At 34.5% G+C, this 25,045-nt stretch overlaps 1 protein-coding gene across 2 annotated transcripts in view; it reads left to right on the top strand.

Moving 5' to 3' along the window:
• TSC22D2 (TSC22 domain family member 2) overlaps positions 1 to 21,490 on the top strand; it is a 48,987-nt gene extending 27,497 nt beyond the window's left edge. For both annotated transcript variants that reach the window (XM_028103141.1, XM_028103142.1), the window contains 2 exons: positions 18,708 to 18,759; positions 19,945 to 21,490. In XM_028103141.1, coding sequence (XP_027958942.1) covers positions 18,708 to 18,759; positions 19,945 to 20,205 — 313 coding nt within the window. In that variant the 3' untranslated portion in view covers positions 20,206 to 21,490. The remainder of the gene's footprint in view (positions 1 to 18,707; positions 18,760 to 19,944) is intronic.
• The last annotated feature ends 3,555 nt before the right edge of the window (positions 21,491 to 25,045 follow it).

Here is a 25,045-nt window from a genome sequence, read left to right as displayed (position 1 = left end):
TTCCTTTTAGCATTGTATTCTGCGTGGAAAACAAAAATTTTAAAACTTGTTTTATATAGCTGCTTATTTTGCTTTGTTTTACACAGCTGTATTTTGTGGGGGACTCTTAGAATAATACAGTTTAGACTGGGATGAGATCTTAATCTTCAATCTGAAAATCATCATATTTTGCAGATGAAGAAAAAGGAACTTGGGTTAAGTTATATGTCCAAGGTCATACAGTTGTACAATTAATATTTTCATTAAAGTATGGTGTACCTGTCCTGTAAGTGTATCAAAAATTATTTGAAATTATCAAATAGGCACCATATCTATTTCTAACTTTATCCTTAACCCTCTGGGGTAGTCAGTCTCTCCCTTACACACATATATCCTGTCTTTTGAATGATACTCTAAAATTGTTTCTCATATGGTATTCCATGACTTTGATCATATTCTATAAACTTAAGTTTCGTAAAACAGTAATTGCAATCATTAGTAGTTTGGAAGGAAATACAACAAACTAACAAACAATTGTCTTGGATCCTGTAAACTTCTTACTTTTAATTTTTTCATTTACCACAATAATTCCACATAACTTGGGTAATGAGGAAAATAATTTCTAATTTCTTTAGTGTAGGATATCCATCTTTAGTAGTCAATGGATGGGTGGGCATCCGGGGATCATGAACCCTGTGAAATACTGGATGGAATTTAATGTATGTTCAGTTTTTGGTAAAAGGTTCAGAGCATTTGTCAGATTTTCAAAAGGAGTTGAATAACATTGCTAATGAATGTATCTAAGAGACAAGCCTTGTTATATACCCAACTACATGACGTAGGAAAGAAATTTTTAATGAGTACACTGATTATGTAACTTACTGAATTTTATCCAAGGCTAATTTATTATAAGTGATCGTTAGCCTGATGGAACAAATCAGAGCTTACCCACTTTTAGCTTAGGAATTTCATACTGTCAATCTCTGTGCTCAAATGTTGATTGGATTTCTCCACAGAGTAGTTTTATTTTTGCTACCCAGTGGCTACCTAGTGTGCCACACACTATGCTACGTATTTGGGGTATGTTGTTTAATTTTCACAACGGCTGTATTACATAGATAGTATCAGTACCCTCAGTTTACAGAGAAGGAAATTGAAAGCTTAGAGAGATTAGATAACTTGCTCAGGTCACATAGCCATTTAGTGGTGGAGCTAGGATTCAGATCTAGCTTTCTAACTGGAACCATGGCTCTCAATTGTATGCTGGTATGCCTAGAGTACCCCTGAGGAACTTAAAGGATAAGGGAGAATTTTATATTGAGTGAAGATGTGAATACATAAATTTGACTCCCTTGAACTTAAGTAGCAATGGGCCATCCTTTATTATAAAATCTTTTAAAGCATCTGTCAAAAAAATAAATTTGGTAAATTGCTTATAATTTAGAATTAAGTATTTATTGCATTAGGAAATCACCTTCTATACAAATGTAATGTTTGTGATTATAAGCAAATATGTAGGTGTTAGAAAAGTTATAGTACTTACTAGAATAGTATTGTGCCAAGTGTAACCATTAAGGAACTCACTCTTTAATATTTAGGATTTATAAATAGCAGACATTCGGGGGAAACAGTTTAAAAATCTGCTTTGAGCTGCAGATGTTTCTTGGGGTAGGGGAATGAATCACATGTAAAACCTCCTGCTAAGTGGTGTATCAGTTTCCCATTTGCCCTTAATTGTGAATAATTCTATAAAGATACCTTTTCTATGTTTACTTTTAAAACATGTATGTCACAAAATTTATATTTTAGATACATGGATTTTTTTAATTGAGTACCTACTTTGTGTAAAACCTTTTCTTATTTTTAAGTGTTTATAATAAAGTTCCTGTGTCTAAATAGGACTTAAATCCACAATAATAGTACTGCTTAAAACAAAAACAAGTAAAACTGTAAGAATTTGCTTACTCTTCAGTTTAGTTGAAATAGTCTGCCTATCAAGCATAAACTTAATTTCTTTAAGACCATGGTTTAAAGTGTACAACAACTTGATAGGTCATCAGAACATGAAAATACTATCTTAAAAATCTTTTTTTAGTTAAGACATTTGTATCCCAGCTTCTTTAATAGTAACATATTTGCCTTTTCAAAATTAAAACTTTGGAATGTTTGGGAAATAGAATAAACAAGTACACCTAATCCAAGTTTTTGACACAGTGACGATCTCAGTGTTTGTATATTCCCTTCCAGACTTTGAGTACCTATGCATGGATATTAACAATTACAATCACAGTTAAGTAGCTTTTAAATAGTTTCTAGTGTTCCAAATATTTTTCTGATTTGTACGAAGCTGATACTGACATGTCATAGGTTTTAAATTTTGGACTGATAATTTTGATATCCAAGATACCATCCTTTCCAGTTTTTCCTTCTACCTCTCATTTCTTCTCAGTCCCCTGGCAGGCCTTTCCTTTCTGTTTGTTCTTTTAAGTATTACTGGTGCCCTCAGGATGCTGTTGAGACAGCATCTTCTCACATTCTTCATCATGCTAAGAATATGTAGATGGTTCTGAGTGTCATCTGTATGCTCTAGGTGCTCAAACTTGTTACCTAGTCATCTCTCCTTAACACTCAAACTTGTGTGATATCCCATAGCAGGTTAATTGCAAAGGACTGCCATGTCTACTTCCGTGAGTTTTTTTCTTAAGCCTATCCATCTCTTTCATCCCCATTCAGGGCACAGTCCTTTCTTACGTGGAAATGCAAAAACCTTCTAACTGGTCTTCATTATTTGAGTTTTCTAACATGGCTAACTGTAGGTGCTGTTCCTTTTACTTAGAACATTTGTGTGTAGACTTCTGTCCTTTTAGATTCTCCACCCACCTGTGGCACTTCCTTTACTAAACATTCTTTCCTGACCCTTGATCTTGATTATATTTCCCCAAAACACCCTCTAAAATCTTTCCTTGTCTTAGCATTTATCACACCTCTAACTTGTCTATCTCCTATACTCAACTGTATATTCATAAATTCTAGTGTATGGTTTATTCGATGATGTGTCCACATAATCAGCATCTGATAAATGTTTAAATACATTAAAATCCCCCTAGAATGTGGCATCATAAGATTTAGTAACTGGAAAGAATGTTAGAAATTAACATATACAATTAGAGGCAAGAATCAAATGTAGAAACCACATCACGTTGCTCCTAAGTTAATGTTCCCTGTGTTTTTCATGATATTTAGATTTTGACCACTATACCTTCCTAATACAGATTATATAGTTAATAAATGTTTAATATGTGCCAGACACTAATGCATTATCTCACTGAATACTCTTGTCTGGTCCTATTATTCTTTGGAGAGGATAAATAACTTGTGTGAAGTTATATTATAAAAGTGATAGAGTTGGGATTCAAACCTGGGTATGACTCCAGAGCCAAAGCCTTTTTTATTTGATACCACCTGTGAGTTTATCTCTGAGTCTAGAATTATACATCTGAGTTGGAAGGGAATTTAGTGGTCCTTTATTCCAACCATTTGTCTCATTTTGTCTCACATCTATAACATACCTTCTCAGTTGCTGTCTAGCCTTTGAACACCTCCAGTGATGTTTATCTTAGCATCCTCGTCTTCTTTCTTTTTACATTTCATGTTGAACCTTGTATAAATTCTTGATGTACACAGAATCTAAAATATGGAGCAGAAAATCAGATGATTACCATCACTGAAAGCATTTAGTAAAGAGATTAGGTTCATGTAAAAATAAAAGCTGCATTGCATATTCTGTCACCATTCAACTATAAGAACATTCTCTAGTTCAGTGTTTCATAGCTGCCATAATCAAGAATATGGGTTCCAGTTTGTGGCCAAAAGTCATTGGTGTTAATATAAATGTAATTCTAAAGTTCTTTTTCAAAAATGGTAAGGAGATATTGCTTAGTATCTTAGAGATCACAAGGATGTTTTTCCACTTCATAATTATTGATTCTAGTGATGATGCAAGGATTTCACAGGACTCCTGTATACTGCTCTGATCCAGCAATGTGTAAAAAGAGTAAAGTACTATGCATCTGAATTTCTTCAGATTCCTAGATCTAGCTCACTTAGAACTTCACTTGTCTATGAGACATGCTTAAAGGCATGGCCATATGAATTGTCTTCTTTATCTTACCTGACTAAATTACGAAGCCTTTGGCCTCTTCTTTCCACCTTCAGGATAGCTTTTGGTTTTTTTCACTTCTCTTTAGATTCGATTCTAATTGTCTACAGAGAATGATATCGGACAATTGAGAGAACCCACAGATAGATATTTATGATGTATGATTATACAATTAAGCCTTTCACTAGGTTTACAAAATTATTTTCCCTAAATCCAAGATTCTAATGTAAAAAGATCTTTGTCAAGGTTTCTATCCAAAAGATAAAGAGTTTTTAAAGTCCATTTCATTTTCTACAGGGTCTTCTATGAGTTCCGTCATTCCCATGATCTGTATATGAAACTGCTAAGTTTCACTGGCATAATTTTGTCAGAAGTAGCCTGAAAGTCCATGGAACTCTAGCTATTCTATTCCTCAAACTTAAACCGTTTTTCTACTTAATTACTTCAGTTGCCAGTTATATAGAAACTACTACACTTTCTTCTTCAGTGAGTAAAAACCAGATGCAAGGAGTATCACAAGAAAAGATTTATTGGCTTTTTGTTTAAGCTATCTTTGTCAAGGAGAAAAAAAATTTCTCAGGAGGCCTGCCCATTTTTACTATGTTCCAGGGATACTCTTTTCATTAGTTTCTAATATTTAAATAGCTGGTTAATTTCTTATTTTTTTCTCCTGGCATGATTAGCCCGACATAACATAACATAAGCTTATGCTAACTTACAAAAATTAATTAGATAACATATTAAATAATATTTTATTGTATCTTTTTTTCAATTAAATGCTTAATATCAATTCTATGCAAAGTGTTATAATTAGTAGACCTTCTGGATGGACACAGTTCCTCCCTTTGTGGTTTAACTCAAGGGTGAAGAACATTAAATAGACACAACAAAAACAATTATTTATGGAAGAATCAAGAAAGGGAGAGAGCAAAGAGTGTAGTTCACGTGAAGCATTCCATTTCAGATGACAGTCTTAGCTCCAGAATCTAAGGTGATTAACAAATTTCAGATCATGTTGTAAGTCTGGAATTCATCATAGATAATTTGATACAAATTGAGCTCTACAAATGGTTGTAAAGTTCTGTTATTTACCATATCTATGTTTCAGTATTGTTATTACCTAGAAGAATTCAAGGACTTGGATCTACAATGAAATGAGAAAAAGCTGTTAGCTGTTAAAAACTTTACAAGTGAAAATATACCTATTTGAGTATAGTTCTGCTTGAGTGAAAAAATCTTTTATAACCCTTTAGATTTTATAGTAGTGCTACTTTATACTTTTCTTCATTATCTATACCAGAATCTCTTTTTGAATTAAGTAATTCTAAAGCAGTGATTCTCAACTAGAATAATATGTAGTGTAGAAGCAAAGCAGTACTTGTCCCACTCTTGTTTTTAGTAATATTTAATTGTTGAAATTTCATATAACACTAAAGGAAGGCATGGGAGATGTTAAACACTTTTTGAAATTTTTATGTTGAAATAAATTCAGTAACATATGTGGCCTTTGGAAATATTTCCCTCAGTAAATTAAGACTTTTTATTCTAAACAGTCATTAATGTTCAATCCACAGGAATACTGTGCTTAATAAATATTGATGTAAGTTTAAATCTCAAGTCAAACAATTTTTATGAGCATATATTTTGTGACTGCCTTAACATTTGACTAATTGAGTACAAAGGAATCAAGTAAATTTAAGGCATAACTAGGATTATTTCATTCTTTGAGTAAGGTGTAAATACAAAGACTGTTTCTTAATACTAATCATAATTGATTTTTATTTGTACCTCACTGCTTCATTTGCAATCTAAGATGCACTGGGATAGCAAGCCTTACACAGTGTCAGTCCAAATTGATCCAAACAATAAAAGGAACTAAGTATTATTTTTAGTGTTTACAATTGTAAAAAATCTCATAATCGTCACAGCAGTCCTTTAGGGTAGATACAACTGTGGTCCCATTTTACAGACAAGGAAACCTGTTTTAGTATGTTAGCTTGCTATGATCATCCCACTAGTAAGTAGTGGAGTTGGGATTTAAAACAAGCTTGTTTAATTCTGAAGCCTGTGCTCTTTTTATGTATTTATTTATTTATTTTCCAGATAGCTCGAGCTAGAGGGAAGAGGAGGAGGGAGAGAGAGAAAAGCAGGTTCCACGCTCAGCATGGGCTCCAGGCTCAATCTCAGGACCCTGAGATCATGACCTGAGCCAAAATCAAGAGTCAGACACTTAACCGACTAAGTCACCCAGGCGCCCCTGAAGCCTGGGAAACCACTTTATTATTCTTTGAGAATTTAGTCTTTTGCTTAAGCAACTGCTAAGAGGTAAGATGTCTTGCCCCAGAATGAAGTAGAGAGCAAAAGAGATTTAAGCAAGTGGTAGTAAACTTGATAACCTAGACAACTTTTAACTCTTCTGGGCATATATTTTATATGCCAAAATATAACAATACTTTATATTTGTTGAAGATGAGCAATTTTTTGCTCAAACCCAGGCCAATCCAAATTTTTTAAGAACCCCAATTGCAAAACATGTACTGACTTACTAAAAGTAAAATAGAACAGAGTTTTTCCCTGATAATGATATTCTCTTCATTTTGACTGTTCCTTTAGTCTAAGCCAGAATGAAGCAACTGTCTCTCCAAAAACCTTGTGATACTTTTATTCTTTTGGGTTTATCCCTCTTTTGAAACAGTTCCTTGTACCTTCCTTTATATTTACTTCCTTACTACCCCTGGATTTTGGGGACAGATTGGAGGAGACATAAGGTAACAAAGACTGGTTAATCACCTAGAAACAGAAGCTGGGTCTTGGTCAGATAATCCTAAGGGCTAGCCTGATACAGTTTTACTTTGTCCATACAACTACATATGCTTTTTTTAATAAAGCTATTATGAATAACATCTCTGTACCTTTAGGAATTGGGCGTAAGTGAAAAGATAAGCTTTAGATGAATAAAATTGTCTCTGTGCTCTGCACTGGTATTTGGCATTTGGTATTCAAGGGGATTGTGTCATTCTCTCTCATTTGGTTAGGCCTCATTGTGGAAATGGGATTGAAAGGATTTTTTCAAGAAAACTTAAGTTGAGAAAAATAGTACACATAATGCTGGAGATAGAAGAGGCAAATGTGAGGCCATTCCATGAAAGAAATAATTAGATTTCCCAAGAAGGGTAGTTTCTTCTGAGCCCCCATCTTTTGTTAACTCTTCAGTAGTTAGTGTTCTCCATTTGTCTTCTTCCTACTTAAGCAAGCTCATCTCTCAGTTTTGCTTTACCTACCACATTCCAGCCGCTCTCAAATCTAGACTTCTAGGCCAGAGTTTACTCTAGAGTTCTAAATACCTATTTCCAGCAACCTTCTTTCTATATTTCTCCACTAGAATCTGTATCCCAGATGTCTCAGAATTCAGCAGTCCCAAGTGAAACTTAAATTTCTCATTTTCTCACCTTTATTCTTAGGTTCCTCTTCCACTCATTCCCTACCCCCTAAAATCTAGCGGCTTTCCTGTGACACATAAACCATCTCCCCACTCCTAATTACTCCAAGCTAAAAAAAACTCCAGCCATCTTTGGTATTTTCTTTGTTATAGGTGAGTCCCTTTTCCTTTATCACCCCCCCCCCGATCTTTCATAGATTCTCTGCTTCAGTTGTAAAAACAATTTCATTTTTCCTTGCTTTAATGCCTGTGACCAAGCATTTTGCAGTGTCCTGATAATCTCCCCACTCCTTGCTTGCTTAGGTAATTCTTTTTGCTTTTTTTAAGACCCGTATTGAATGTTATCTTTCCGTCTCACCAATCCCCATCCCCACCACACATACATGCCCAAAAAAAGCCCGCATTCAAAGGTTATACTAAGTTCCATAAAAGCCTTTGAAACTAAATGATGAAGGGAAAAAGCGCAGTGAGAGTAACTTGCCTCAGGACACAGCAAATCTGAGGCCAAGCTGCAACATGTATTTGCTGTTTCCATATCTAGTGATCTTCCCACTGGTGGACATCATCTAATTTCATATTCTTCCAGCCAGTGTTCATTGAGCGTTGGGCATTGTGCAGAGGAGACAGATGAGAAACTATCATTTTTTTATTAGTGCCATAGAAAGATAAATGTTACTGAGATTTGGCTATGTAGGAAATCGGGGGCAAATTTGTATTACCTAGATGTATGAATTAGATATTAAGGCAACAAGAAGATATGGCAAGTTTAGTTTGAAAATGAGGAATGAGATTAAGAGCTATTTCTCCAGTTAATTTGTTTTAAGTTTAGTTAAAATGCTAGCATTGCCCATGTCCATAAGATACCAAGGACTGCTTTGGGAAAAGTCAATTAGGCGTGGGAAATGGCTTTGGAGGTGATCTAGTATGGCTAGCTTATGTTATAGCTGGAGAAAGAGGCCCCAGAGGCAAATGTATTAAGTGATATATTTAGGACTCAAATTCCAACTATACAATTTGTGAATCCAGGCTTCTACAGCATCCTTTAGTAGGTGGCTGCTGGCCTCTTGATAGATTTTGTATAGCACATAGAGTTTTGTCTGGTAGGAGATAGATGCAGCTCTTAAAACACAGCCTATGATAGATACGTGGTTAGAGCTATAAGGGTAGTGTGGGGTATGACTTACTATACTACTTCTGGAAGGGTTGGAAAACTAGACTTTACAGAAAATATTTGAGCTGAAACCTATGAAAGAGTGGTAGAATTTCCACAGAAATATTTAGAGAATGAGAAACAGTATGAGCAAAGAGAAAATAAGCTACACAGTCTCAAGGAGTTTAGGATATCCAGTTTAAAAGTTGAGCAGGCGTTTGGAATGGGAGGGAATAATATAAATGTTGGCATTAGAAATAAATTAGCTAGTTCTGATTTTTTTTTCCTTTGACCCATTTTTATGTCATTGCTAAAGAATTCTGAATTACTTTTAGAAATGTTAGGTGGATTAAAAAAGAGAGATGTTAGGTGTATTTAGCTATATAAAAAGGTTGTTTTTATAATAGGCCCACTGCTGGGTGAAGTTAATTCAACGCTTGTTGTGGGTCTCTGAAATGAAATGCTTATCTTAAGAGTGTTAAGTTTTTGTTTTGATTTCCCTTGACATTCTTTTCTATCATGTTCTTTCTCCAGTTTTGTTCATTTTCATACACTTACACCATGAAAATTTCCTTAGGTGATGAAAGTGCTATTATTTCTTCACAGTCAAAAGGAAGGAATGCTGTTATTAACCTTTTAAAGGAGAATTGATCTTTACTACAAAATGACTTAAACATAGTCCATTCCTTGGAAGGCCTTTGTTAATCTTTATGCTTTTCTTAACACAGCTGAGATAATTTAACTCTTCTGTGTTTTTAATGTCTTCATTCATATTAAGAATTCTTATTGAGTTTTTCTCTTTTTCTTTTTAAATTTTCCATCTTTCTATGAAAGATGGTCGAAAAACATAAACCTTTTGCTAGATTAAGGTATACTTAATTTGTTAATTCTAATGTTTTCAGAAGTTGGTTAACCATCAGCTTCTATTCCAGCAGACTAAAAGTTTTTAGTCTGGTTTTAGAATATCTAGAATGAATATATAGGATTACATCCACTTTATTCCCTTTCAGTAGAGTTAACATTATTTTTGTAAGGTATTCTGAGCTAGACATCGGTTGGCAACATTTGACATTCTTTCTGATCTGTTTCCCCTTTTTTACTCTTAGGTGCTAATGTATATCTCAGTCTAGATAATTGTCAATCATATACTGTTTTCCCAGTCTCCAGGAAGTAAATTAAAGTAATAAGGACTGTAGTGTCAAATTTTCAATTTGGGCTTAAGCCCCTTGAGATACATCCTTCATTTCAATGAGTAATGAATTATCCTATCATCAAATTACCTATTGCTGCTGGGTAAGTAGTACAATGCAGTCTCTTTCAAGAGAGCCTGCTCTAAATGTAAGCACTCCAACATTCAGGAAAATGCCACTCTCCTCCTACCCCTTTCTCACACCCTTTCTTATTTCAGTCCTGTCTCAAAGGAAGAAAATAACTTTCATCCTGTCAAACCTTGCCTAATGTTAGTCTAATAAAAAATAACTAGCTAGTGCATAAGCTCATCTGCCTTTAAGTAGATATGATTTTTTTTACATTTAAGTATTTAACTTGAAATAAGAATATTAAACTTTTTTAGTTTATTTGAAATATTTGGATTGTAATGGTAAAATTGCTGTGCATATTTCACTTTTGTATTATTCTCCAGTTTTTCAAGACTGAATTTTTACATCTTCCATCTTGAGTGTTTTGATAGAAAGAATTTTAGTTTGGCTACTTTTTAAATTGTTTCCTTAGAGTGACTCTATGAGGAAAAAACGATCAGAATTTTACTGCCTAATACTAAAATAACTCCCTCAAGATACCCTCACTTGGAAATGTAAAGAGATCTAAATGTAAAGAGATCTAGAAAAAGAAGTTAAAGTTAATATTAGTATATCAAAGATGTTTATCACAGACTTTTATTTTTTTCTTACCAGAATCATTTTGAAACAAATAGCTATATTAAGAGTTATAAACATTACTTATATAATACTTTTTAAGTGATTATTATTCACCCTAAGCCAAAGAAATAAATTTTACAAATCACAAATATCATATTGTTGTTTTGAATGTTAAACAAAGTACTGATCTTCTAGAATGAAGTAGTTCCTAAGGAAGATGGAGTTGTTGGCTCCTCTTCCCTCCTTTTTTTCTTTTCTGTTTCCTGTCTGCCATTTGTTCATGTCTTAAGTTCACACTGTACAGGGTTAATAACTCTTTCGTGAGTCATTTTCATTTTGGAATGTGGTTGGTTTTTTTGTTTTTTGTTTTGTTTTGTTTTTCAGTATTCTCCGAAGTGCAATGAAAGTATTCTATCTCTGTCCCCCATCTGCCTGCCTTCCCAGACAGATAACCACTTTCTTAGTTTGTGTGTATTCTTCCAGTTTCTTTATGCACATGCAAGCAAATACTGTATATCACCCTCACACAGTGGTCATGTACATACATCTGCACCTTTACTTTTAAAAGATCTCCAGGGTACATTGTTCCCATCTCAGTACACAGAAAAGCATTTTTGTAGGGTCGTCTTTTATAGATGGGTAGTATTCAATTGAATAAATGGCTATACCATGATTTATTTAATCAGTTCCATGTTGATTATTAGAAATCTTGCTGTTTTAAACAGTGCTATAATGAGTAGCATTGTAAATATATTCTATCCCATGTATGTAGAAATATAGGATAAATTCCCACATGTAGGATTGCTGACTCAAATAGTAAATAAATAAGAGTGAGTGAGAATGTATGTATGTGTACAACTGTGATATAACCAAATTGCTCTGTGTAACGGTTATACCAGTGTACAACTTAAATCCTCACTATATGAGAAGGCCCATTTCCCACAGCCTCACTAACAGTGTATTAAATTTTAGTATGTTTGACAGTTTAGGGAAATGGTATTACATTATAGTTTTAATCCGTATTTTTATTATGAATGAGAGCCTGGGTTTTTTTCATGGCTTGTGGATTATCCATGTGAAATCTACCCATTTTTCGAATTGGAGTTCTAGTCTTAATAGATTTCTAGAAGTACTTTGTATTTTAGTGAAATTATTGAAGGAGTTTTTTATTTTTCTATATTTTGAGGCATCTAGTTAAGCTTCTCCAAAGTATTACAGACATTCTTCCTAAGTGGACTTTTTAAAAGGCCATTAATACAGATGATATGGTTGACTCTGGACAAAAGGGGTCTGAGGAGAAGGACTTTGTATTATTATATACCCTTTTATGTATACTCTTTGAATTTATTTTTTACCACATGTATGTATCTTCTTTAACTTTTATTTTGAAATAATTATTGATTCATAAGAAGTTGTAAAGAAAAAAGTGTAGGGAGGCCTCATGTACCCCTTCACCCAGTGTGTGTGTCCTGCCCCCTGCCCCCTGCCCCCTTCCTGCAGTGGTAACATCTTACATGGCTTTAGGAAAGGTCAAAAGCCAGGAAGTTGACATTGGTATAATCCACAGCATGTATCCTTTTTTACTCTTTAAATATTCATTTCTGGCCAGAATTTTTACCTTAAATTAATTAGATGAGTATAAAATATGCTAATGATATAATTGGTTTCTGTAGATGCTAAAAACAACTATCAATCTTTATGTAAATATTTAACTGGGTTTTTAATTGTTCCTTGGTTAAAAGCTTTTTTTTTTTTTGCACCATTGTAAGACTGGTTACTTGAGAAAATAATAACATTTAGTTTTGTGAGTAGCTATTTTACCTGCTTGTTTATCATGAATAATAGCTTTTATTCACAAAAATCACTTATTTTGTGTTATTAATAAAAATCTTCATGGGGCTTTTTATGAATTTAATCATGAAATTAAACAGATTTTTTGTTTTTACATAGAGAACTTATGGTCAGTAATTAGAATACATAAAATTTTTAGTTCTTAGCTTAATTTACTGTTAACTTTGATAGTTTTATTGCTAAATACAGAAATTTGCATTTGGCCATAGAATAAGTTTACCTGAATTGTATCTATTTTGGCTCTTTTTTAGAAGGAGAGCTGTTATTTGCTCTTGAATGTTAAGCTGTAACTATTTTTTAAATTCCTCTTACAGAAGAGTGATGCATTTTTTTCTGTTTACCTTTTTTTTATAGGCTTGCTGAGCTGTACATTCATTAGATTTATTTTTTTGCTATTAGCAACTTAATAGTTTCTTTCTAAAAAACAAAATACGTGTTTCTTAGAAAAAAGGCCAAATGTAGGGGCGCCTGGGTGGCTCAGTTGGTTGAGCATCCAGCTCTTGATTTCGGCTCAGGTCATGATTTCAGGGTTGTGGGATCAAGCCCCATGTCAGGCTCTGCACTGGGCATGGAGTCCGCTTGAGATTCTCTCTTCCCCTATCTCTGCCCGCCCCCCCCCCCCGCCACTGTCTTTAAAGTGAGTAAGTAAATAAAAAAGGCCAAATGTTACCTAGGTTAGAATTAATCCACTTTAGTAATAATTATGTTATTTTCGAGTTTATTGGCAGGGGAGGGGGGAATGAAGGTTGGTTGTACATTATTTACTAGAAACAGTATGTGATTCCTAAAGACTGGCTTCTAAGAAAGATTGTAGCTTCTTTTTTTGGAAAGATTGTAGCTTCCACTTGTGAGTTTATGAAGAATCATTTTTACCTTGTTTGGGTAAGGCGGCTTGAACATAAGTATATCAGATTTGCCAGCTCAAAGTTCTTATTATAAAAGATTTGATTTTATAATTTGGGGAATTCCTGTAGTGGATTTTTAATTGTGATTGTGACTCAACACAGAAAGTTAGAAGGGTCTTTTAGCAAAAGAAGGTAATTTTTAAAATATTCTGCATATAGGTACATGTAATTTTAAAATATCTTCAGCTTTCTAACAGACCAAAAGAACATTTTAGTTCTTAGCAAATAGGTAAACTATACTGGCTGTCTAAAGAGCACAGAGCCTTTTCTAAGAAGTTACCTCCCTTGTTCTCAGAGCTCAACCTCTTCTAGTAATGTGCTGGATAAGATAAATGACATATTATGCACATAATTTAATTTTGGATCCATGCTTATGGTTTCACAAATGACACTTGGTACATAGTTAAAGCACTCTTCATAGTATACATAAGTCTGCATTTCTCTTAGGTTGTTAGAGATAGTTGCTTATTGCTTTCACACAGTCTTACTGTTAAGGTAGAAAAAGCATGTGTTTTGACATTAAATCTAGGTTTCAGTTCTGTCTCTAGCATTGATTGTGCTTTGAGTCAGTTACTTGGCTTCAGTTTCCTCAACTGTAAGATGAGATTGTTTCTCAAGCTTGCAGTAAGGACTCGCTAAAGTAATGTGTACCTGCAAAAGTGGGCAATCATTTAAGTGTTCTTTTCCTCTATCTTGTTGCTTTGTTAATTAGCATTTGTGTTGAGGGGAGAACAGAAGACACAGTAGTCAAAATGTAAGAGAAGAAATTTGCTCTATTTTTATTTTAAACAAGTAGCCATGATATCTCTGTCCACATTAATGAAGATAAAAACGTTGATTTCTCATAGTTTTTTTTTTTTTTTTTTTTTTTAAGTGAGATCAAGTTAGCCTAACCGCACCTTCATGGATTTTAATTTTTAGAGAGGTGAGACTGGAGATGTTTTGTACAAAGTCCTTGAGCTGAGAGCATGAATGAAACAGCCTAAGAAAGATGAAAATGTAGGGAATTTGTGAAGCCAGAGGTTCATATCTGGCCTCTTCTCAGGTTGCCAAGTGATCTATTGAGATAAGAGGAAGAAGGTCTGGGAAGAAAAACTATGGTATGGGGAGCCACCTGGGATGAATTTTAAAATGAACAGCATTGAAAGCCAAGCTATCTTGCTGTACCTTGATAAATTGAGTTTTATTTTTCCTGTGAATGTGATTGTAAAAGGCAAAAGAGTTATGCAATCTGACTTTATTTAGACACTAAATTCAGGGATGCCTGGCTGGCTCAGTCAGTGGGTGTGTGACTCTTGATTTCAGGGTTGTGAGTTCGAGCCCTATAATGGGTGTAGAGATTACTTAAAAAAATAATAATAAAATAATAAAAAACACTAGGGGCGCCTGGGTGGCTCAGATGGTTAAGCGTCTGACTTTGGCTCAGGTCATGATCTCAGGATCCTGGGATCGAGCCCCGCATTGGGCTCCCTGCTCTGCGCAGAGCCTGCTTCTTCCTCTCCTGCTCCTCCTCCTGCTTGTGCTCTCTTGCTCTCTCTGTCAAATAAATAAATAAAATCTTTAAAATTAAAGAAACCCCACTAAATTCAAGCTCATTTCGTTCTTTGGGAGGCTGTAATTCTAATAAAAAAAAATTCATATAAAAGGTAATACTATAGGTATATGCTTGTTGTCTTTTTTCCCCTACAGTTCTATATTTCTGTCCATTTCCTCCATAACCACAATTTTTAATTCTAGTAAATACTTATCATGGTATGTTTTTATTCTAAAAGAGTGACTTATATCAAACAGAATGTTTCTTTTTACAAATTATCCCTTGCCTTTATATAGAAGTTATAGTTTACCAGAATAGTTACAAAGTCTTAGGAACTTAAGTTAACCATCAAGTTATAGGGTGGTGAATGCAATAATAAAAAAGAAAGCAAGGCATAAAACTTTAACATTAGGTCAAGGAAGCAAATAAAGGAAAATTTTTCATTCTGCTTCAGTTGATCGTTCTCATTTTTAAGAGTGTGAAGCCCAAACCACTATGTTGACTTTGAACACAATAGAAAACAACTTCTTACCCTCTTTGAAATAATATTCTTAAACCATGTTCAAGGATCCTGAAATAGAATACCCTCTTATTTGCTTATTTAAGACTACCATATTGATATCCTTATTATAAATCGGTTTCTCAATCTTCAGTTTCTATCAGTCACCTGGAAGAGTTACTAAAATAGATTTCCAGGGTCCCACCTCAAGAGTATGTAATTCAATAGGTCTGGGGTGGACCCAAATATTTCCATTTCTAACAAGTTCCCAGGTGATGCTGCTACTGCTGGTCCAGTGACCATACTTTGAGAACTATGAATTTATTCAAACTCAAAATATTTTAATGGCTTTCTAATATAAACCAGTAATTGTTTCAAATCTAATTGCTGTCATATTGAGTCTTTCAGACTCTTTCAATTTGCTTTTGAGCTCTTATGTGCCAAGCACTGTGTTCACTTCTTCAGAGTGGGTGGAGATGAGGAACCTCTCTCAAGGAACTCAGTCTGATAAGAGTTACAGATGTAGTAGTATTTAAACTCCTTTAATCCTCACAGGAGTTTTATGAATTGAGGTATATAACCCGTATTTTAGATGAGAAGCCTGAGGTCTAGAAAGGCTAAATAGTTTTCCAGAATTCACACAGTGAGTATATGGAGGAGCTGGAATTTGCTATTCTGCTTTCCTGGTTATGCAGTATAAAAAGTTTGTGAACCACAGGAGAGATGGAATAACTGGTTCTACCTTAGGAAATCAGAAGGCATTACAGAAGACGTGGCATTGGAGCATCTTAAGGAACAAGTAAAAGATAGCCAGATGAATTGGAACCATGAGCATTTGCAGCTGAGGGAGCAGTTCTGCAAAGCCATGGAAACCTGAGAGAATCTAGGTTTCACAGACTGTAAATAGTCAATGTAAGACACACAATAATGTAATAACACAATAGGCCGGATGGAGTGTGAGAAGAAAGAAGACCATAGAAGCTAGGGGTCAAAGTCATGAAAGGTAAAAAGTTTTGTATTCTGGGTTAAGAAGTTTTTAAAATAGGATTAAGTTTTTTTTATTCTTTCTCTTACAACTTTGGTTCTCAAAGTATGGTCTGTCAGGTGGCAGAAGCAGCATCACCAGGAAACGTGTTAGAAATGCAAATTCCTGGGCCCCACCCCAGACCTTCTAAATCAGAAACTGAGGCGAAACCCAGCCATCTGTTTTTAGACCTCTAGATGACTGGTGCATGCTAAAGTTTGAGAACCACTGCCGTAGGTTTATACAGAGTTGTTTAAAAACAGCCTTCAAAATAGCCAGAAATCGCTGTAGTGATAGTAATTGTATCTGATTTAATTGTTTAAGTAAAATGCTTAACAAAATTGGGTTATTAATACTTTTTAAGGGACACAAATCTTCAGTATGATCCATTTATACTTTGCAAACCTATTCCTTCGTTGCTGTAAAAGAGGTCTGAGTCAGGATTAGAGTTTATTATATCAACAAAGAATAGGATGCTAATTATTGTTCCTTAGCCTAAGGGGAATGGTTTGGAAACTTACCAGTATTATTTTAATCATAAAAAAAAGTAATAAACCCTTGTTAAGGGCCAGGGGTTTATTTTTTGTTTTGGTTGCTTGTTAATATATAAAACTGGTGTTAAAGTTAGCATTTAAGGTGTTCTGTTTAAAACGTGTTAAAAGAATTGAATGTATTTACATCAAGAAATGACAAACTAATTCACTTTTTCCTTATTGGTATAGAAATAAAAAATATTGAGAGTATAATCTAGGATGGTCAGACAAACTAATCTAAATGCCTGGCACTGTCTTTTTTTGCAAATTGCAGCCGGTATTTGGTGAACATACCCACGTGGTGTCCGAACTGAACTTTACACCAAAGCCTTACGGTTTATATAGTTGTTCTATAGTTTATAGTTACATATAGCCATACTTTGTTTTACACAGCTCTACAAGCATTTAAAGCCTAACATATATAAGTATTTATTAATGATCTATATATCCTTTCTAGTTATTAGGTATATAAAATCTGTTTTCATCTTAGAAATAGCAGCAAGAAGTAAAGGTGTATGCTGTATTTAATGTGACTAATGCTCAGATGAACAAGTTTGTGTCTTCTGTGTATTGATGCAAGGATTTAGAAGTAGGAAGTCCACTGAGGCATTGACCCAACCCCTTCATTTTACACAGGAGGAAACCGGTCTAGGAAAATTAAATACTTGATGTGCTGATGGTCACACAGGTAGTGAGTAGCAGAACCAGGATTATAACCAGATCTACTTAGATTACAGTGTAAAAGGCACCACCACCTAAGACAGGATATTCCTGTGCCTCAATATATACCAGTCTGAGGGCCCACATCATCTAAAATAGAATAGCCTTCAAATAATATTAGCATCTAAATTTTCTTAGAATATACTTTATGAAGAGTATTTTGCAAAGTTTGATATCAGTTAAAGACCTCTTTGTATTGATAAAGTAGATTAAAATTATCAGGTTTGTCTTTACAAGAAAATCTAATAACTGTTCTTCAAAATTTACAAAAATGCTAAGAAAAGGATATAGATATTCACTATTCTTACTATTTAAGAGGACAATTATTGAACCTTCTGTTATTATCATACAAATGCTAAAGTGATAGTTGAACTTGGGATATCCTTACTAGCTAGACTACTTCCAAATATTCCCAGGAAAAACGGGTCTAAACAACATACCTTTGTAGGTGATTTTTGCCAGCTAGTAACCGACAATGAAAGTATGAAGATTTGCCAGAATGTTGAGATGGGTATTAACCAACCTTGCAAGTATCATTTGCCCAAAGGCCCTTTAGAAGCTGGTTCTAGAAATTTTTAAACCAGAAGTAAAACCTATAGAGGAAAGTCATCATCTGAATTTTAATGCAATAAGTGACCACTGGAATTTCCACATGAACGTCAATTAGAGTATGTAATTGGTAAATGAAGAAGTTTAAAAGATGGAGAGAGTGTACTGCTCATTCAAAAGGTATCTTTTTAAAAGTTCACGGAGTTAAGAGCTCCTGAATAGAATTGGGAGTTGCTTTTAAAGTAGCATATGTATGTCATAGGGAAATTAGAAATGTGGGAACTACAAAGGATTTTTGGAAGTCTTCTATTTACTGAGATCCCTGATTTTCAAAATAAGAGCTTTGAGTATACTGAAATTATGAGAATAGACTTAATAAGCTATTTTAAGTTACTGTTTTTGGTTTTGGTAAAACAAATGTTTTTATTTTAAAAGTTAGAAGGTTACATTTTTAGAATAATTTAATGAAATATTCTAATTTTTTCCAGTGCATCTGGGGGAGGTGGTGTAGCCATTGACAACAAAATAGAACAAGCAATGGTAAGTAAAAGTTTATAGTTCTCTCATTTCATAGGTTGTTGGTTGTAGGAAGCATTTGGTTTTTATCAATTCTAAAAAAAACAAACACCTAATTTCTTTAAAACAAGATAACCAACGTATGTTTTTTGATAATCAGATTTAGTTGAAGATGCTAGAACATAAGAGAATTTTTAGTCTGGAAATACCAGCGGAGTTAATATTTCCCCCCATTTGGACATCTCACATTTCATGCATTGCCATTGATAAATCAGGGCCATTTGGAGGGGCATACATAATCAGAATGCATTATGTGCCTTCAAGTATTTCAGCATCAAAAATAGTTTATAGGCAAAGAGTATTAAAATGAAAACTTTAGCTGGAAGTCTTCGTTTTTATAAATGCCATTTTAGTCAGCTCTAATAAATAGAACTTGTTGAATCTTTTTCTGATTTCTGCTGTTACTATCAATTTTTTGTTCCCTTAAAGGTACTCTGTTCATATTATATAAAATATTTTGATTAAGGCTTATTAAAACTATAGACTGTAAGTAAGGACCATTAGTCACAAACTATTTTTCTTTAAGGTTTTAGAGTTGGAAATTGTAGGTCACTTTATCTCTTCAAGAAATGCTATAACTAGTTTAATACCATTTTAATATCCTTTGTTCTCTTGGTCTAACCTCTAAGCATGTGAGTTTAAATTTTTTTTTTTAATTCTGAGCTTGAAATTGACAATATAAGGAACCTAGTATTTTTGGAAATCACTCCAAACTTTGAAAAGAAATCCTGGGTGGGCCCCTGGGTGGGCCCCTGGGTGGGCCCCTGGGTGGCTTAGTCGGTTAAGCGTCTGCTTTCGGCTCGGGTCATGATCCCAGGGTCCTGGGATCGAGTCCCTTGTCTGGCTCCCTGCTCAGCGGGGAGCCTGCTGCTCCCCCTGCTTGTTCTCTCTCTGTGTCAAATAAATAAAATCAAAAAAAAAAAAAAAAAAAAAAAAGATCCTTGGGCTTGCTGCCTAGTTGGAAACTGGGTTTTTTCCCACCCTTACCTCCCTTAGGGCCAGTCAAGATACAGTAGAAACAGTAAAAGCAAGAGCAGGAAAACTAAGATAAAAATGCCTCGTATTTAATAAGGCACCAGGTAGGCCAGAACCAAATAGCAACACCTTTCTCTTCACTCTTTTTGACATTGCTCATTTTGTTTTTCACAGGATCTGGTGAAAAGCCATTTGATGTATGCAGTAAGAGAAGAAGTGGAAGTTCTAAAGGAACAAATAAAAGAATTAGTTGAAAGAAACTCTTTACTTGAACGAGAAAATGCACTGTTAAAATCTCTTTCAAACAATGATCAGTTATCCCAACTCCCAGCCCAACAGGCCAATCCTGGTAGCACTTCTCAACAGCAAGCAGTGATAGCACAGCCTCCGCAGCCAACGCAACCTCCACAGCAGCCGAATGTCTCCTCAGCATAAAGCTTTCTTGCCTCATTAAGAAAAAAAACTGAAAGCAATCTATCCTTGTGTGCCACTGGTATTCTTTCCACTTTATACGAAAGCAAGTAGCCATGCTTCGGTTGTGTGTTTGGCCTTTTCAGTATTAGACAATCATTCTGCAGGAGCTTTTCCTCCCTTTGAGATGTCATGCAGCATTGTTGATGTCCAGTTTCATGTCATCAGTACACAAGGAGAATAATAGATGGGGTTTATTAAAGCAAGCAAAGTCTGCGTTTTACCTGGTGCGCATGAGTGGGGTCTTTTAAGAGCTTTGGTGGCTCTCCCGTTTTTCCTATTATCCATGGATTTACCCTGAGCCTTCCTATCACATTATAAATAACAGTTCATCTAAAGAGCCACTTTTCTTTCAATATCAGTAACATTTGCCTACGTAAGTTTTCATTTATTTGTGTTTTATTTATTACAGGGCTGCTATTTTCATAATGTACATGAACAATGTCACAGAACTTTTTTAATTTTTTTGAATTATTATAAGTATCAGTAAAGGATTTGAAAGACAGGATTGCATTTAATAGATAAAACGTTTAGGCAATAATTGAACAAAAGAATCCTGGCATATTTCTAACACTAATGGCAATTTACCTTCGGTATTTATTTTCAGTAGTACAGACCCAGCTTGAATGTAAATTTTGTATAGTGTAAGTATGAAGAACATAGTGCAACTGTACAGGTAGTCACCAGTTATTGTGATATAATAAATAATTGGGCTATTTTGATGAAGAAAACTTTGTTCATTTGTTTCTACTTTCTAATAGAGAAATTGCCACGATTCCTCTGCTTTTTGACATTTCGTATGACTTTTCTTTTTTCGGGTGGGAATAAAAAGCTGTGAAATTGTTCAACCTACTTTGTAACCAAAGAAGCAAAGCTGTGTAATGGAGTTTTTTTTATAATGCACATTCTTTATGTATTTTTATTTAGTGTTTTCTCGGTCACAATTTTCTTTGCTGTCTAGCATGATCTGCATGACCTATAATCTTTGAACCACTTTCGTACCTCATGTTTTTATCCAGCACTCTTATTGTAATATGTACTAGTCTGTGAACAATGTCAAATAAAAAAGAACGAACAGGTAGTATGGTGGAGCTGAGCTAGTGTACTGTATACACTAGTTGTAAAAAAAAAAAAAATGAAGTGAGCCATCTTTTGTTCATTTAAAATGGTGTTTTGAATTTCGTATGCAGAAAACGTTTTGTTACATTGCAGATTTTAATGTATTTAATAAATGCAACATGCAGATTAAGTGCAGTGTATACTGAGTATTTAAATTAAAATGTACATTTCATAAATACAGTTTCAAGAGAAAGCATCATTTTGTGTATACTAACACATTAAGTGTATGTCAGAAATTGATGTATAAATATATATTTTAACACATTTTCTGAAATTAAACTGCAGTTTTGTTGAAATATTTGGCTCTATATGTGTTCAAAATTTAATTTGATTAGATTTGTATTTTCACAGTTCAGGATATTCCTTAAATGAAAACCTGTGTTATTAATGACTTAATGATAGTTCTTAAATTTTCAAAGTAAAATAATTTAAAGAATGCAAGAATGGTGAGCAATATTTGTACTCAAGATTCATATTATGTCCGTGACATTTAAGTAAAACCCTTGTCTACCAAAACTTTACTTGAATTCAGAAAGGTGCCTGTAGAAAATTAACATGCTTTGTGTCTGTAGCCAGCTAGCTGATCAGGAGTTAATGAGAACCAATAGTTTGCTCTCCATGTTGTTAAAAGAGGATAAATAAGTGTTCTTTATCTATTTAAAATTAAAACTTCATTAGATTTAGCTACAAACTAAATGCATAAAATTGGAGTGTATGTGGCATCACCAAATATTTTATATTCCAGTTGTGCTGGTATATTGAATATAAACAATTTTAATGTTAACGAATAACATTAGAAGTAACTAAGGAACTAATGACATATCCTTGAAGAAGCAGTCCTATAGATGTGGAGTGAGATTTTAGTAGAGTCACCCACAGATGAGTTAGAAAATGAAACTTCCATGTTGGAATGTTAACCAGAAGGCTCACCGGGTATGCCCCTCAAATGCAAACAGTGTGATATTTAATACAGGCAAAGAAAAACTAATATTAGGAAAGGTTGAGATTTTTTTGTGAAAATACAAATTTTGGTTCTTGGGATAGAAAAACACTTTATAAATACAAAGTAATCACAAAGGAAATGATTGATACATTAATTTTAAATGGCAATTAAAAGCAATTATTACTACTACATTTTAAAAAAACCACCAGGACAGAAAATAAGGGTAGTTCACAGAAGAAATGGCAGTTTCTCAAGTTTCAGCCTCTAGTAACCTAAGAAATGCAAATTAATATTTAACAAATTGTCATTTGTCTTTTAAATAGGACCTAATGTAGAAAAGGCAAGCTTTCTTATGTACTTCTAGAAAGTAGTTTGGCAATATGTATCAAGAGCCTTAAATATTAATAAACTTTTCAGTTTAATACAAGAAGGTAACTCATGGTGCAGTGTTCAAAAAATACAAAATTACAATAGTGCTTGTCCTTTGCTCTCCCATATCCGCCCCCCCTTCCCTGTGGATTCCCCTCCCCAATATCTACTCCTGTAAACAGCTGTGAAAGGAAGCCTTTACATCCAAACCTACTCTCATGAGGCATGCCCCCACCCCAAAGTGAGGGACAGACTTAAAGGTGAGAAAGCTTATTTTTCAGAATCAGATTCACTGTTTTGGGAACAATATCAGACATTCCCCCAAGTGATTAGTTTAGGAACGTAAGTAAATTTAAGTTTGACCTCAGGAGATTTAAGGTCTCTTTCTCCACATAATTGGAATATTTATTGAGATGCCAATTTGGGGGCACAGTCTTACAGGAATGCCATCGGAATGCCATCTATAATTTTCTCAGTGTAATGTCCACAGACCAAGGTGCCACATAAGTTTTCTGTGGGTTTATTTTAGCCAACCAGAAAATCACAAGTGAAAATTTCACAAGTGAAAAATTTGTTTCTGATAATGGCAATGTGTCTGCAATACAAACCTAACTTTCCCCAAAGAAAATTTATTTTTGGTAGTGAATGATGTGATTTTACAGCTTGCTATGCCCCTCCCAAAAAAGGATTATGAGATATTAAGTATAGTTACTTCAGCTGTATGTTGAAAATAACTGGAGATTTCCAATTCTGTTACATTCTGAGTTAAGTAGAACTATTAAGACAGAATGCTTTACCATCAAGTCCCCAGAGATGGGTAATCATAACTGCTTTTATTCACAAAGAATTGTCACAGGTCAGAGATAGTGATGTTTCTCCAAGTTCCAAACTCTAGTCACTCCTAGACCTTTTTAAAAAGAGCGAGGGGAAGTCCTTAGAATTAGAGTAACAAAAATACCTGTTCTTCATGGGAATTTATCTCTGTAGAACCAGAAATAAAGTATCAGTTGATTTGGAGTGAATACATTTTTAAGTCACGAGTTTTTTGTTTTTTTTAAAGAGGCTCAGTGGCAGGCACTTTGTGACATGACTCAGTTCTCTTTGATAATTTTGTTACGAGGACAAAGCCCAGCTCTAAAGATTTCACAGTTGAGGTCATACACAAACCAACATGTACAATGCAATAATAAAAACAGTCAAGGATGGTTTTGTCAAGGAAGGTTCCCTAAAGAGGTGACACCTGATAAGAAAAAAGTGCTCAAAAGCTTAGAGGAGGGCATAAGCAAAGCTCTTTTGGATAGTCACAGAGTTGTTTCCCAGGAGACAGACATGCAGGCTGACTCATCCACCTTAGTAGGTTGGCCTCGAGAGCAAAAATAATTTATCGAATGATTTTAGGCAGTGGGATTGTGATCAGATAAGCATTTTAGAAAAATTAATCATTCTAGTTATCAATGATGGGCAGTAGATTGGTGAGCTGAAACTGGAAGTGGAGAAGTAATTTAGGAGAGACAATAATGCAGAAATAAGCAAAATTACAAAATGATAAATAGGCAGATTTGTGATGCTCATTAGGAAGTTTGTCTTGGATCTTTCTATATTCCCAACGTCAGGTGCCTATTTTTTCTGCTTCCAAAGAAAGATCTGAGAACCCCAAGTCTTAACAATGTTTTAGTCAAAACTTTTCCTTCCAATAGCCATATACCTCTTTGAAATGGAAGTCTGTGTAGAGGAATTTCACGGATTTAGCAAAAGGGTAAGGGGAATGGAGGAGCCCTGGCTATCACATTTATGCCTCTATAAATTCGGCCCTATAGGTAAACCAAATTTAGTCCTTTTATGGTGACTAGGATTAGAGTGGCCCAGAAGCGTGAGTCCAAAGCCTGTCTTTCAGGGCTATCCCTCCCCAAAAAGAACAATACGGGTTCTGGCCCCATTGCAGATACTGAAACCCAAGTCAAAATAGGTTTTGCTCGCTTCAACTTTTCTTCATTCTTTTGACACAGTTCAATTCAGGAAGGCTTCTTTCTTCCCCGTAAGTCCGCTGCCTAAGCAAAACAACCTTTTCTCCCACCTCCTCCTGCCTCAAACCTAGTACTACTCATGTTTCTATTTTCTAGCAATACTAATGATTTATTGTTTAGTGACGGATATTTGCTCCCTATTTTCCCCTTTTCAGCATTCTAGGATGCGTCCCTGTTACATGTATTTCTATGCCAAGTCGCAGAATTTCTATAGCAAGATCTGTCCTTTGAATGTATGTATTCCTTTGTCAGTGGAGAATATTACTGTCCAAGTGCTATTTAATGATTTCCTTAGTGGGCTACAATTGGTATAACATGCTATGTTCACAGGTGAAAATTGCTAAGTGAG

Source organism: Eumetopias jubatus, unplaced genomic scaffold, assembly GCF_037043125.1.
Source record: "Eumetopias jubatus isolate StellerSeaLion01/CBP00866 unplaced genomic scaffold, mEumJub1_p1.0 scaffold_1, whole genome shotgun sequence".
Taxonomy (NCBI): Eukaryota; Metazoa; Chordata; class Mammalia; order Carnivora; family Otariidae; genus Eumetopias; species Eumetopias jubatus.
This window is presented reverse-complemented; position numbering and strand designations above follow the sequence as displayed.